General features: G+C 45.5%; 1 protein-coding gene across 4 annotated transcripts in view; it reads right to left on the minus strand.

Moving 5' to 3' along the window:
• The window catches only part of LOC306808239 (synaptotagmin-like protein 2), a 37,113-nt gene that overhangs the window by 8,288 nt on the left and 12,882 nt on the right, over nt 1–15,943 (minus strand). For all 4 annotated transcript variants that reach the window (XM_079318573.1, XM_079318571.1, XM_079318572.1 and 1 more), the window contains 8 exons: nt 13,615–13,766; nt 8,972–9,065; nt 7,832–7,922; nt 6,761–6,854; nt 5,024–6,145; nt 3,718–3,816; nt 1,774–1,865; nt 1,228–1,329 (listed from right to left, as the gene is read on the minus strand). In XM_079318573.1, coding sequence (XP_079174699.1) covers nt 1,228–1,329; nt 1,774–1,865; nt 3,718–3,816; nt 5,024–6,145; nt 6,761–6,854; nt 7,832–7,922; nt 8,972–9,065; nt 13,615–13,766 — 1,846 coding nt within the window. The remainder of the gene's footprint in view (nt 1–1,227; nt 1,330–1,773; nt 1,866–3,717; nt 3,817–5,023; nt 6,146–6,760; nt 6,855–7,831; nt 7,923–8,971; nt 9,066–13,614; nt 13,767–15,943) is intronic.

Raw genomic sequence — 15,943 nt, forward strand, 5'->3', positions numbered from 1 at the left:
AATTTTTTCCAATTGACATGCTAAGAAGCACTGATGGCTAGGTCCTTGAGATGGGGGGAGGGGGAACTTCCCTGTTCTTTAGGGAGTTTCTCTTGGAGGGAGAATGGGGAGGGGGTACACCATGAGATTAGAAGCAGGTAAAAGGAGGGTGGGGAGGAGTTGCTCTCTCCCTCACTCTTGCCTTCACAGGAGGAGGGTTGCAGCTACCACCGCGTGCTCCCCGAGCCCGCGCCACAGCGCCCCCTGCAGCCGCGGGGGAATCACCGCACCTGCGCTGCCCACCGGGAGCCCCCAGCGCCCCTGCTGGCTGTGACGGGAACTGCACCAAAGGGGAAACTGCCTGCGGCCCACAGGAGTGAAACTGAGTCCCTGTTCTGTTTGGTATTAATGCCATAGCTGTTGTTTTGTTTGCCTTGTTATACTAGTAAAGAACTGTTATTCCTATGTCCACATCTTTGCCCGAGAGCCCCTTAATTTTGACGTTATACTAATTCAGAGGGAGAGGATTTACTTTCTTTATTTCAAGGGGATGGGGACTCTGCTTTTCCCTAGCAGACACCTGTCTTTCAAACTGGGACAATATTTATTTCATTCATGATCTCTCCTTACCATCTTTGCTTCAGATATATTCTGTAAATCTCTAATATAATCCTTGGAGAAATCCATAACAGGAACACAGCAAATTCAAGCACTTTAAGCAACTCCCTCCCCAAATGCTGTCTCTAAGAAATCTTTTAAAAACACTCAACTAAACACATTAGGCTTTTTTCAGCTTTCCTTAGAAGCTGAAGCTCCAAAACAAGCTTTTGCTGTCTAACTCTCAGTACCCTATCTGCTGATAAAGGATGAGTTGCAGAGGACACTCATCTGCAGTCCTGAACCACAAAAATGTCCCTTTATAGCTGTGTGCCTCATTTTCCCACCTATAAACCCCCTTCCGCACCTTCTGCACTGCCAGGATTCAGGGTATCCACCCCTGGGAGTGGGGGCTGTCACTTACAGGGAATTTGACCAAGGATAACTCAGTGGGTCTCTATTTCGAGGTGGTACCTGGATTCACTCCTTTAACCTGAGGAAGTAATTAATCACCCCCCTTCCTTTAATAAAGTGCCCTGCTGAAACAAACAGGATGCTCTGGAGGCCACATCATCATCAGCAGCCTAAATGCAGTGTCACTGCCTCTGACTGAGGAGCCCTGCCCAGGAGCCACCGGCGCTTGGTACCTACCGAGGAGACAGAAGCCATGTCAGACGAGTGGCTGCCAATGCTGGGTGTCTTTTTGTGCCTGTTAAACTGGAAGCTGATTTCCGAAGCCGTGTCTGATTCAGTCTGCTCAGAAAATAAGAAGTGTCTTTAATCCCTGCCGAACGAGCACTTTGCAACACCAGAGAGAAAAAGGAATTGCTCAGCAGAGTCCCATTAAGCAGAGATCAGGTTAGGAGAGTGGAGGAGAGTGCAGGGAGCCTCCCCAGGGAATCCTCTCCAACCAGCACTGAACGTCATCATGAATTGCCTCCAAACAGAGCTGCATGCCTCTGGGAAAGGGCACAGAACAGCATAGTTTGAACACAGGGCAACACCCTCCGGGATGGAACAGCTGCTCTGGGTTACTGGGGGCTTTTTTCTTCAGGCATTTCTCATTCATTCATGGCATAATCAAGGCATGCTCTAAAGCAAGTATTGTTGGCCTCCAGGAGAAATATTCTCATGATACCAACTGCCATTCAGGAGATGCTGTCAGTACTATTTCAGCCATTTTTGGCATCAACCCACCTCAGACAACAGGAGAGGAGAGGATCTGCTCAGTTCTTTGACTCTTTCAGGTTCAAGAAATTGATGGGGTATCAAATGAGGTTTATTGTATGCTGCAGGTACAAAAAAAGCATTAAGATAGCTTGTCAGAATCAGGAAATTATAAGTCACACTTTTGTTAAAGGTCACAAGGAAGGAGGAAAAGCTTGTGGAAAGCACTGGAGTACCTACAGTTGCCTTGTATGTGTCACCTGTTATTGAAACTGATTCTCCCAAAAAAACCTGTTAATTAACATCCTAGAGCTATTTTCAGTATGTTTTCATTCACTGTGTAGGAGTGTGGAACTCCCTCTAGTGGCTCATCTAATTCCCTTATTAGCACAAGGACATGGATGTTGCCTGCTTTGTATAGACTGAACTTCCTCTAAAACCACATCAATCTGCCTCCTTGTCAAAGAAAACAATCATGCTCACATTTTTATCTCATAGCACACTGCCCTGTAGAAAATGACACTAAAATATTTTTACCTACAATTTCACAATTGCATATACCTGTCAAATACTCTGCTAGACACAGAGGAGGACAATAGCCATCTAAAAGAAAGTTAGAAAGTTTCCTATCAATAGATAGATGGCTACTGGACTGCTAAAACATCTAACTAAAACTTATTTTTTGTGTCTTTATCTTCTCCCAATAACTTTCTTGAAGATTACTTTCTCCATTCCATAAGAATTTGTTTTGAAGATATATGTATACAAACATGCACATTCATATACACAGTTGTTTAGCATTTTAGGCATGATGATACATTCTTGGGTGCTCAAAATGCCCAAGGGATTCTGAATTTACCCTTCATTTGGTATTTGCTATTTTTATTTCCAAACTTGAATAAGTAATTGTATCTACCCCTCTCCACAGACTATTTGCTATCCTGCAAACATGAAACTGTAACTGTTACAGGAGGGTTTCCAAGGATGAGGTTTGGGGCTGTAGGTAAGGGGATGCTGAAATCTTGGTTGCCTTGGTGGGCACCACATCCCTGAATAGAAATGTGGGCCTGGAGCTTTGAGCCAATATGCCCTGTGACATGTTGGCTACTACATGATGGGACAGTGCTTGGCACTGGGTGACAGCCAGGGTGGGCACAGCCAGAGGGATGGGCAGTGTGATGTGCCAGCAAGCTGCCTCCCTACCATAACCAGTGCTGGACTTAAACTGGCTCAATCAAAGCCTCTAAGTGGCTTTACCTTTACCTTTCCTTGGGCATTGCTTTCCCATCCTTCTCATTTCAGTCCTGGCAGCTTTGGCCTCACCACTTTCCTTTGAGGCAAGGTCTTAGCTGTCTTTTTGGCCTTGCCAGGCTTCACTCTCTGGGGATTGTCATTGGCTTTTTTGGGCACAAAGGCTGCTGCTGTCTTCCCTCAGGTGCTTTCCATGGCTGCAGCCTTCCTGGGCTTCTTTAGGTAAGCTGCTTCCCTGGTTGCCTTCTCCTCAGCTTCTCTGGGTTTTTCACGGAGGGACTGTCACCATAAAACATGCCCCAGCTGGCAGCTGGGGACATCAGTACAACCACAGGCTCTGCTCTGGGTGAGGGGAGAGACCTCATAAGCAGGAGTTTGTGGCACGATTCACAAGATGACAGCAGGTCTGGCACCTTGGACCAACCCACAGGCTGCCAGCAGATCCCACTGCCCTTGTGCAGGAACAGAAGAGATGAGCACAAGCTTCTTGCCAATCCTTTGAAGCCCTTGTGTTTTTTGCTGAAGTAACAAACCATCAATCTAGCTGTAATTTCCTGACTCTGAATTTAATTTTGGGCAGTATAAACTCTCTAATTTGATGATGAAACAATATGTCATTTTCCTAGCCTGGTACATGCACAGAAGCATGGTGATGAAAAATTGGCATAATATATTACCTTCAGCAAATGTAAACCAAAAAGAAGAAAGATAGATGTTACTCACTCTCTGTGGTTGTGTAAATGTTCACCATGCTCTTTGCAAGATTAATGCTATTTGCTCGGGCCAGTGCCTGAGCAGCAGAAGAATGATCCCCATCTTCCTCTGGAATACATAAAAAGTCAAATCAACATGGTAAATAAATAAACACAAATGGGCAGTGCATCAACAAGCCCGTGTGTGTGTGTGTGTGCCTCCCTTGGTCACTCTGCCTAGAGCACACTGCAGTTGCATTGCACAGGGCTGCTTCCCAAGCATTCAGATGCTCTGATGTCTCCCCTGAGAAAACCTCTTTACACTGTGTCAGGAAATGTATTTAAATTCTGGATTAAACCTTAACTCTTGTGAAGAGCTTCCAGTGAAATACAGCCATCTGCTAATATAATTCTGAAATTAATGAATTAATAAAGGAAAAAGCCCTGAGAAATACTAGAATGATCTAGTGTATAAATGGTTGGACTTAATGATCTTAGATGTCTTTCACAACCCATAATATTCTATAAATAAAATATTTGCAATGACCTGAAGCGCAACTCAGGATTTTCATAGGAATGTTATATTCCTATGCAGAGCTGTGGGTAATCAGAGCCTAAATGTAAAGTGAGTTGCAAGTAACAATAATGTTTTCTTATAGTAATAGTCACTACAAGAGCCCATCAAACCCAGAGGACGAGGCTGCTAAAATGGTACTGCTATTGACACCATCATGGTTGAGAACATGGTATCAGAACCCAGAAAGATCAGATTCCTTATTCAGTCCACTTTGCCTAAAGTTTAATAACAAAGTTCACTTGTGCATTCAAAAAAGACACAAAATGTCATTTAGGCACTGACAGCCAATGGCTACATTAAGGTACTCGAAGAGCCAGTGTATTTATTAAACATTTTGCTTTACATTTTATTTCTTCTACTTGTGTTAGACTTATCTCTACTACCACAAAGAGTTCCTCCAGTCCCACCTTTGAAGAAAATACAGTCTTGCCAGTGAGTGAAATAAAGTGAGTTCCTGTGAGGTGTTGTCGGTAGCGCAGGGCTGTCCCAAGACGAGGTGCTTGCAGGTAAGGCACAGGGGCTGGGAGTGGGGAGGAAACAAGGGAACACAGCACCGTCCCCTTCTACACTCGCACTAGGCTACACAAGATTTGTTTCCAGAGCTGCTGCGGAACACATTCTACACAAGCTAACTGCACAAATTGCAATACAGGATAAATGGACAGATGAAGAAAACGTGCAAAATGCAGAAGGGAAGAAAACAGGCTTAGGGATGGCTTTCTATTTGGATTTCACAGGGTGCAGTCACAGCCCTCAGTACCTGAGTAAACAGCTTCGTCTGTCACCTGAACAGCTTGTCTCTCTCCAGATGGTTCACCAGGTGTTGGCTGGTCTGAAGACTTGCACATTTTTTCCTCAGGTAGCTCTCCATTTATTTCCATGTTGTCTTGAGTGCCCAAATCAGATCTTTGCTCTTTCTCATCATTGCTTTCACCGTCTGTGAGTACAGGCTCGATCAGTATCTGCACCCTGCTTGCCAGGGACCTTGCTGTGGGCTTACTCCCCTGTACCACAACCAGCTCCTCCACAGGCATCCCTGGCTCCAGCGTGCTACCAGACACATCCTTGGTAGGCAATTCAAGTGGGATGGAAGGTGCTCTAACAGGCAGTCTGGATTTCTTGGAGCAGTGCTGCACCACCTTCTCTTCCTCTGGCATCAGCAGCTTCCCATTGCTTTCACTCAGCGAGTCATTTCTTGTAACCAGGTCACCTTTGCTCTTGGCATTTGTGGATCTGGGAGTGACGCAAACCGAGCCCTTCCTTGCAGGAGTGGCATAGCTTGGTTCTTCCTCACTAGAAGACAACACTACTGTCCTTTTGCAGGGTGTCCTTGTTTTGGTGAAGGCACCAGGTTTTTCTTCAGCATCCTGGCCTTGCCCAGACTGCATGGAGAGCGAGCGGCACAGCTTGAACTGCCGGCCATCTGCCTCCGTCCAGCCCAGCTCTGCCACCGTGCTCCCCACTGCCACCGAGTCTGCTCCCTTCTCCCAAAAGCTCTTCAAGTTCCTGAAGCGTTCACGGTCAAGGCCGATATCCTCCTCTTTGTTACTCATTGATGAGATTGTGTAGTTCACACTTTGCTTACCAGCCCGGCTGCTTTCCCCTTCTGTGGGCAGTGCTCGGGGACTTGCCAGTGGCTCTTTCTTTGCAAGGCTATTTTCTGCTGGCCCCACGTGATTCAGAAAGGGCTCAGATCTGGGGAGGGTTCTGCCTGGTTTCTTCTTAACTGGTATTTTGCTGGGAGCATAAGTTTCTTCGGATGGAGTTTTTGGTCCCTCTGTGGTGCTGGTGGCCCCACCAACAGCTTCTCCTCCAGCTGCAGTGATGGGCTGAGGCACAGCATCCTCTGAAACCTTGGTGGGCAATGGAGATAATCCATGACCTACAACAACAACAAATGCTCAGAGCCTGTCCCACTGCATCACTTCCAATCTCTTCAGAAGGTCTGGACTGCAATTTCTCAATGAGAAAACGGGGGATTTTCAGAAATCATCAATATATTGCTAGTTTTATTCCATATTCAGACTCTAGAAAGCTCCCTTGCATTTGAAGAAGGCCCTGAAAACCCCAGTCCTTCTCCCTGCAACAGGGCACAGAAAAAAATCCACTCAGCTCTAAACTGTTCCTGTGAATTGTGGATTTGTTTCCAGGCTCTCCTTCAATTTGACAGATTCCCTACTGGCCATTTGTAGTGTTCCAAAACTACACTACACAGTCAATGCCAGAGAGAGGGTAAGTCCTCATCTGGATTAAAGAGCTGAGAGCCAAGCACTAAGTTCAATATGTACAGAGAGCCTGGAGAAATTTCAGTCATCAGATTGCCTTCTGCCTTGGTCCCTGCTGCCCTGCCTGTAATTCACAAAGTGTTGTCAGCCCATTCTTATATGCCAAGGTACTCTTTGCAGTTTATTTGTGCACACACTGAAGAGCATCTTGTCCCTTGGAGCTCGATGTTGAGTAACAAAAACACTAATAGCTCACTAAACAAAATACTTACCTTTTCTATGCAAAGGAAAGCTGTTTGTTGCAGTCACAAATAGACTTATTCCAGTGTCACTCTCTGAGGAAGAGACATCATGTATGCTGGATTTCTGAACAGAAAACAAATCTTATCAGTGTATAAATACTGGCAAGACTGAAAAAAAAATATTTCATTTGAGCAGAGACATCAGGGCAGGCAGCCTGTGGAGCCCCTGTCACTAGGGGCTGTGAAGTTCCAAGGAGCAACAAAACGAAGTGGTGGGGGGGGGGGAAGATGGGGTGGGTGTTGGGGGTTGGTTTTTCTTTCACTCTTTGCCTGTGGAATTTTTACCAATTGACTTGCTAAGAAGCATTGATGGCTAAAGTACTTGAGATAGTGGAAAGGGGAACCTCTCTGGTTTTTGGGAGTTTCTCTGGGGGGAGAGACAGAGACAACCCAGATTAGAAAGAGGTAAAAGGAGAGCAGGGGGCAGTTCCATTCTCCCTCGCTCTTGCCTTCACAGGAGGAGAGTTGCGGGTACCACCACCACAACCCAGCCGGGAGCTGCCTCTTCTGCTGCTGGACCCCGCACCCCTGCCCTGCTACGATACCCTGTCACTTCAGTCTGCTGTTTCCAAGCGTCCTGTTGGAGCACCGGGACCGACACTGCCCCGGGGTTCCTGAAGCAAAGCCTCTCTTCCCTCCCTTCCCGTCTGGGCCCGGCCGCCATCACCGCGTGCTCCCCGAGCCCGCGCCACAGCGCCCCCTGCAGCCGCGGGGGAATCACCGCACCTGCGCTGCCCGCCGGGAGCCCCCAGCGCCCCTGCTGGCTGTGACGGGAACTGCACCAAAGGGGAAACTGCCTGCGGCCCACAGGAGTGAAACTGAGTCCCTGTTCTGTTTGGTATTAATGCCATAGCTGTTGTTTTGTTTGCCTTGTTATACTAGTAAAGAACTGTTATTCCTATGTCCACATCTTTGCCTGACAGCCCCTTAATTTCAAAATTGTACTAATTCAGAAGGAAGGGGTTTACCTTCTCCATTTCAAGGGCCCTGCTTTTCCCTAGCAGACACCTGTCTTTCAAACCAAGACCATGCCTGTACTACCTTGTATGATGCAGACAACTGGACAGGAAGTCTTGGCTTCAGTTTTGGCAAAATTTTCTGCTCTGTGGTTTCAAGAGTAGGTGTACTGGATCTGTGGGAGAGGAGAAGTGCCTGAACAAGGAGATCTGTAGAAACAAAGTTTGGGTGCTCAGGCAGTCTTCAACATCACCTCAGTTCTGCTCAGATGTGGAACTTTCTCAATAAAAACAAAGTGCGGCAACTACTAGGTTTATTCAGACTTTCCCCTTCTTGGAAGTGCCAGAAGAGCCCAAGGGCCATGCAGAAGGGAGAGACATTTTTATGCTATGGCCCAGGAAGGAACAGGTCACACCTTGCTTAAGACTGAATGAGAAAAACAAAGCTAGCTTTTCAGGATTTAGCCAACCCCCTCAAAAAAACCACTGGGTGTTGTGCCAGCAAAGCAGGAATACCCAGGGCCTCTGGATCCTTCATTAAACAACACCCACTAATCAGCTGCAAAAGGTTTTCAAGTGTTGTTAAGGCCAATATTTAATATTTAACTGGAGCAACCTGTGGAGAATGATTCCTCATTTTGCTGACAAAAAAAGGCAAATGAGATGGGAACAACAATACATGAATATGTGAATATTTTAATTGCTTCTCCATAGTCCGTGGATATTGAGTGAGGTCACTGACTTGCCCACTGGAATTCTTTTAATAGATGTTTCTACTCAGTCAGCACAATGTGAAATCCTACCAAGCCTTAATGGAGAGTGGTGAGCACCGGACACAGAGGTTGGCACCAGCAGGAAATTAGCAGTTTCCCCAAACAGTTCATTTCCTTAGTGTTGCTCCATAGCAAAAATTAAACAAATAAAACCATAATTACTTGAAAAACTAACCAGCATATCCTGACATTAGAGACAGCTTCCATTTTACTGATCCCTTATCAAATCATGCAGGAAAAGACCTTTGCCGGATAAGCACATTAGCACTTGATTATAGGGGTGGATTGATATTCTGACAATTACTGGAAGAAGAACTTTAAAAATATCCTATAGTACATATTACTTATACAGTCTCAGAAACTCAGTTAGAGACCAGGGTTTAGTGGGTAGCATTCAATTTTCATTAGAAGTAAGAGCAGCAGCCTGAGCATTGCAAATGCAGCACTGTTACCTTTCCTCTCCTGCATCAGCAACATCCTCAGGAAAGGCACCACTTGGGTCAGCTTTGCTTTCCACGCTCACCTGGATGTGCTTGTTGGCTTCATCTGTAATATAACAGAGACAACTGAGAAATTTAATTTCATTAAACTTGCAATGTTTGGTGTGTTTTGTTTGGGGTAAGGTAATGCTTTACCCAATGAAAAAGAGACTCACCAGCACTGGGACTCTTAATCCCTGGGAGTTTAAGAGAACTGGGGTTCAGGGGTTCTGCCTGCTCTCCCCAGGGATGAGGAGGCCCCCGGGCAGCAAAAGCACTTCCAGACCCCACAGGTCAAAGAGGATAAAGCTGCCCAATGCCTGACTGGTACCAGGAGCTGTCACATCACTGGAAACCTCCACAGGATGCTGTCACTGACTGTCAATAAAGTTAATCTGTTCCAGGATTTAAATTCAGCCATTTCCTGTTTTGACTCAAGTCATCCAATCTTGGCAAACAAAGGAGGAGGCCAATAGAGATAATAAGATCACTGTTATTTTTACTGGCAGGAGGCCCAGCTAGATCTTCTAAGCCCCCAAAGACCCCAAATTAAAAACAAAAGAGGATGGTAACTTTTACAGCAGACTGCAGGGTACAACGCTGCATTAGATACTTTGTTAGCAAATGGGTTTTCTAGCTACTGCAAAACCAAAAGGATTAAACTCTCAAACAGTGAATAAAAAGTAAGTTTAATCTGGTCAACAAGATCTGCACTTATTTATTCATGCAACTAGGTCTATTTTAAAGAGAAAATCTACCTCTTACCAGAACTGCCACACCATTTTAAGATATACTTAATTTAAAAATACAATAGAAAATGAAGTTCAGAGGAGTCAGAAGTAATATTAAATAGTATAGCCTTGCTTGTTATCTGGTTGGAAAACCACATGAGGCCCAAAAGCAGGCCAGTCCTATGGTGAGAAGACCCAAGACTCGCCACTGCCTGCGTGGTGCCATCCAGCATTAGCACAGTCAGCCTGCAAGGCACAGGAATATCCAAGGATTCACTCCCTCTTGCCTGTGCACTCCTATGAAGAAAAATGCTGCATTCCCAAAATTCCTGCCTGCCCAGCACCTGGCCCTGAGGTGCAGGGACACAGCAGCTGCTGCATGTCTGACACACACGGGACGTGGCAGCTGAGGCGCCCCTTGGTTTCCACAGCAGCGGGAAGCTGGGGAGCTGCTCCTGATGAAAACAAGAGTCTGCTTGTGTTGGAATGAGCCAGTTTTAGAGAGAATGTTTTTGAGAGAGGGACTGTTTTGCCCATGCCAACACTGATGTGCACAAAGCATCACTGAACATTGCTTTAGGAGAGAGAAAGCGAGGCATGGTTGGTGGCACGTGCAGGCACAGGAAGGCACGCTGAGGAGATGTATTGATACAGTGAGCCACATCCTCCTCTTCTGCCTCAGACCTGGGGGAGGGAGGTACCAGCAGGTACCTGTCTGGAAGTAAAGGAGCCAAACACAGAGCTCCCACGCTTTCCCTTTGCCTGTCATGATTGAAAAGACCTTGACAAGCAAAGACTGTATTCATTTCTTATCCCACTTGCAAAGGCACTGTGTCTTACTTGCTCTTCATTGACACTTCCCCCTCAGACAGAGCTCTTCATTCCTGCCTGGCAGAGGCAACAGGAAGCCTTCACCCATCCAAATCCCTGCCCTGAAAAATAGCTCAGCCACTGACACAGCTACACCTGGCTCCTACCACCACAAACAGTTTAATACATTATAATCCATCAAGACAAGCAATAAGCCTTTGTGAACTTTAGGATGAAACAATATAAGCAGCAAACTCCAATAGAAATCAAGAGTGGCCTGACCAGTTTAACTTGCCCATGCATGTATTTTTATACATGTGTATAAAACTGACAGGCACTCCTACTCTAACACTTTTACTCATTCCCTACTGCTCTAAAACAAAGATTCTTAGTGCCTGGGATATCCATAACCAACTTGCCACCTGCTGCAGGTGGATAAAATGATCTCTCTCATAGGTGATTTTTACCCCTCAAGTATTGCACAAAAGCACAAGGAGAAAATATCAAATTAATCCATCTGTGCTGCTCCACAGGCTATAGTTTAAATATAGGGAATCTATCTGTTTATAGATTTGAATGACTGTCTATGACTAGTGTTTCCTACAAAAATCAATACCAACTGTGAAAATCCTTAGGGATCCCCACAACTGTCCCTTCTGAAGGCTAAAACCCTCCTCCAGAAAGGATCAAAGGGAATATTTGGAAGCACAAACTTCCACCCCTCCTCAGCCCACTTACCTTGCAAAGGGAATGCCAGCAATTATCTCAGTGGGGCTTTTCCATGCAGGAATTTTCTCATTTCACTCCCTAACACAGACTTAAGTCTAAAGACTTAAATAAGGAGCTATAAACACAGATTTGACTAAATGAACATGCACCCCTGCATCACCTTGAAAGTCAACAGAGGTGAATAACTGATCTTTCCAGGGGAAGGAAAAGCAAAGGCAAAGGCCCTTATCTAAGGTGAATATATTAGCCACAGAATCATAATGCAGAACCAGTGATGTGGAACGGCAGTGGAAAAAGAAAGAGGAAGGAATAAAGTCACATGTTATACCTGTGCTTTATCAAAGTAAGTCTTAGAGGAAAAAGGGAAGAAAAAGAAGTTGAAAAAGGAATAAAGGCTAAATCTAGACATAATTATTATAGTAATTTAATAACATTTGCTTTTTCCTTCTTAAAACAGAAATGGTCAAGTAATACACATGCAATGACTATCTTGTGCAATACTGTTGCACTAGTAAGGAGATTATTTTATATGATGACCTGAGACAACATCTGGTACGTGCACATCAGCCCTACAAGTTAAACCTAAAATCAATAGTACTTCAAATTCTGCTTTCCTGAAGTGGGCAGAGAGCAAAGAGTGCAAGGCAAAGGGCAGACAATCCAATTCACTGCAGGCTGGTAGCTGGGCTGCAGGTGACAGAGCATTTGCCTGACCTGGGTCCTGGCAGAGAAGCTGCTGAAGTTCTGCCCCTTCACGTCAAGAGAGTGCAAGCACAAATGCATATCCTCAAAAAGAAGAACATGCTCTGCAGAAAAGCCAGGCACCTCTGCCAAGATGGAAAAGGTTTTACATGTTTTAGCATTCTAGAGGTATGATAAAATAGTAAATTTAATGACATCATGAATTCATAATACCAAGGATAAAAGCAATGTCATATGATGGGCCAGTTTTGCATGAGAAGATCCAACAAATCTAAGTGCTAAGTTACAGGAGCTGTCAAGGGTAGATAAAGAGCAAAAAGAAAATGAGGCTCTCAGTGAAGTGCCTAGTCAGCATTTAGTTTTCAGAATGTCTAAGTAACATGGGGCAAGGAGGGGTACCCTAAATCCAGGCAATTCCTGCTACAGACACATCCTGGCCAAGGAGGTTCACCAAACAAAGGAGTGATCTATACTGCTGCTCCCCCTGGCAGGAGGGGGAAGCTGGGCCCAGGAATGGTGGCTGAACTGAACTGCTGGAGGTGACATTTGAGTGCAGGACAGATACCACTCTGCCAGGGCAGTAGCCTTTACTGCAAAATAACAGAGCCCAGCTTGTGTTAGTGACAGGCTTTGCTTAGAGCTGCCTGTCAGGGCCAAGGCTTCCCCAGGGCAGCAGCAGCCAGTACCTCCCCAGCCATGGCTGAGGATCTGTGACTGCCCAGCCTGACAAATCATCCAGGAGGTTGTGTGACACTGAGCTGCAGCAGTGGCTGGCCTGTCCTCATGTTGAGGACTGGATGTGAACCATCCCAAGCTCTGCTTTGCACAGATGTTCAGCACAAAGTTCCAGCTCCAGGCTAGCTACATTTGGACTCTAAGCATGGTCCTGCCTGTTTGACACAGGGCTGACCTCTTGCCCTGAGTTGACAGATTTTGATCTGTTTTACACAGCACCATGAAAGTTTATCTGCACGTCAAACACACCAGACATCTGCTTCCAATTAGCACAAGGGGCACACAGCCTGGGTAACATTCAGACTTGACCACAAAGCCCTTTTTACTTTGTAAACTACATTTTGCCTTGGAATTATTTCCATGTAAAAAGTTATGCATGGACCCTCTCAAGTGGACAAATTCATGCCAGAAGGAGAGAGGCACCCTCTCTCTCCCTTTACAGAAATGTGACTGACCTCACCACTCCAGAGGCCTGTGAGAGCAGCTCTTGCCAGACCACTTCAGGAACTGGCAAGTTTGACCCACACATGTCAACTTGATGCTAGAAAGTGTCCTACATCATCCCCTTCTCTTTTTATTTCTATGGTAAGAAATTATATCAATGACCTCTAGCAAATAGAAATTTTTGGAAAAAGAAGCAAAAAGAAAAAAGTAGCTGAAGTGGAGAAAAGGCATTCACTGTACATGGCTTTTGCCTTGGTCCTCTGCCACACTGTAATTTTTTCTTTGGGTCCTGATTTTGATAACAAGGAATGTTTCTCTGGTACTGAAAACATAGATGAGAATTCCCTTATCACAACACAGGGACTGGCTCTTAACAGACTCCCAGTACAGAGAGACTCCCATCCTGGACCAATTTTTTTCTGGTCCATCAATTTGTTTTCTTAAGATCTACACTAACATACTTACTTTCTAGTTTGCCCTTTTTCCTTCTAATTGATGCCCGAAGTAGATCCGGCCCCTCCAAGTCTTCCTGAAACCGTTTTGCCTTCACTTCTGAAAACCATTCACCTGTCACAAACTTCTTCTTCTTTTCATCCTTGATGGAGCCTTGTATCCGCCTGAAAGTCAGTGCAAGCGTTACACACCAAAAAGATCTTCAAACTTTTGACTTCTACTGAGATTCCTTTGTAGTATGTCCATGGGTCCACCTGTCTGACACTACAAAGGATCCAGAGAATATACTCTGCAATCACAAGTGCTGCATCTAGAGCCAAACCAGCATTAAAACAGCAGCTTATATATTCTTTATCTGAAATGGGAACAGTACCTTGTAAACAGAGGCTTTCACCTCTTCCAAATTTCACAAATCCAAATCATTCACCTGCCAAGGAGATTTGCCCACTTGCTTGGCAGCCCTGCGGGTTAAGGAAGGGGTGGGGCTGTTTGTCTGTCTTGCACTTCTCCATTTAATTTGTCTAATTACCGCTTTATAAGCAACAAAACCTTTTGGATCAAATTTGCTGCAAACCATGGAAACAAGTAATATTAAGGGAAGCAACCTGTCCCTGCAGCATTCTCCCTGGACACTGTCCCTCCCCCTGCTCCCCCTGCCATGCCTATTTTGGCACTCACATGGTTAGCCCTTCCTCCAAAGCATGACTTCTACTGTTCCTTGCTTGGGCACACCCAGGGCTGGTTTTTGACACCTAAACCTGTCAGTGGCTCTGTTGCCAGCCTACTCTAATCCTCCTGACCATGGCTTGCTGAATTAGCTGCCTTTCAGCTGACACACCCTACCACAATTCAGGGTCTCTGTGAAACCTGGGAGGCCAGAGGAAGCTCCTATCTCAGCCCAGCTCTCAGCAGGAAAAGGGGCCAAATGCCCAGATAACCCTGGAGCCTTGAAGGGTCACATTTGGCTGCCTAAAGGCCAGGAGGGAGCAGGAATAACTGGCCATGCTGGGGACTCAACAGAAGCTCCCATCTAGCTTAGGGCTGCACTGCCTCCATGAGGGTCTCAAAGTGCTGGGCCAGAGGAAATAGTTATTTTAATCTTGTTGACAGCAGATCAAGGAAATGCCACTGAATTCATTTTGCCCAGCAGGCAGGTTGTGTTGAAACCAAACATGTCTTAATGCAGGTAGCCAAACTGACAGCAAGGGGCTCTGGGCAGGATCTAATTCACTTCACTCCCAAATCAAAGCTTTTTGTGCAACCGCTTTCAAAGAGAAGTGAAACAAAACCAAAATAATCCAAATAGTCTTTTTACCAAACCTCCACTTCAGAGGAAAAATTGACTCAATTTCAGAAACAAACAAACAAAACTCAAAATAAATTAAAAACCAATCTTTTTGAAATTGTTTCAATTCAGAGGAGAGGTAAGAGCATGCAGACACATACAGGACAAGTCCAGGCTTCTGGCTTCCAGTTGTTTCCTCAGCTCCCACCTCCAAGCAAAGGCCAGGGCACACAGGCTCCCAGGAGCCTGCAGTAAAGCTTCCTGCTTCTCCTTCAAGCCTTGGGCATCCTTTCTATACAGCACTTACTCTTTTTTTGGCTCAACAGCAAATTGAAGATTTGCATCCTTAGTTGGGGTAAACTGGCACAGTGCCATCCACACTCACTGAGTTACTAATTTCTTGCCACAGAGAATTTGGTGCCAGCTCCCTGAGCCTGGTGCATACTGTCAGCCCAGATGGTCAAATGGATGGCATTTAAAAAGTGACAGCAGCAACAAGCAACTCTGATCAACCAGACCTGAGCTCCAGAATGGCCAGTGGCAGAGCAGCTGAACTGAGCGAGAATCCCCAGCTCTGGAATGGCTCCCTGCAAACCCCTGACAGACCACTCTAAATAATCACCCCTCTCTGCATGACAGATGGAGCACACACTAACCTCAAAAAGCAATGGGGCAATGTATAAACAGAGAAGGGGATATAAAATCTCATTTTGTAAAATCTCATTTTAAAACACTGTGCTACTGAGTGAGTAAAACAAGGTAGCAGCTACTCCCCTGCTCAGACCTCTACCACCAAGAAAGCAGCATCTTTCTTCACTGAACAGAAAAGGGGTGATTGCTCTTGGCATCTCTGAGGACCAATCATTAACCCAAAACACTCCGGCAAGGAGAGGACAGCAGCAACAGAATGATGGCTGAGAAAGGTGAGGTACTGTGAAAAGATCAATCAGAATCTGAGCAAAAGGGACAGCACTGCTGCAACCTGCACCTCTCCTTGTTCACACACATACACACACACACACACATACTCTTCTCTCAAAGAAATGAAAAAAAAAA

The sequence above is a fragment of the Erithacus rubecula genome, assembly GCF_903797595.1.
Source record: "Erithacus rubecula genome assembly, chromosome: 15".
In the NCBI taxonomy this organism is placed as follows: Eukaryota; Metazoa; Chordata; class Aves; order Passeriformes; family Muscicapidae; genus Erithacus; species Erithacus rubecula.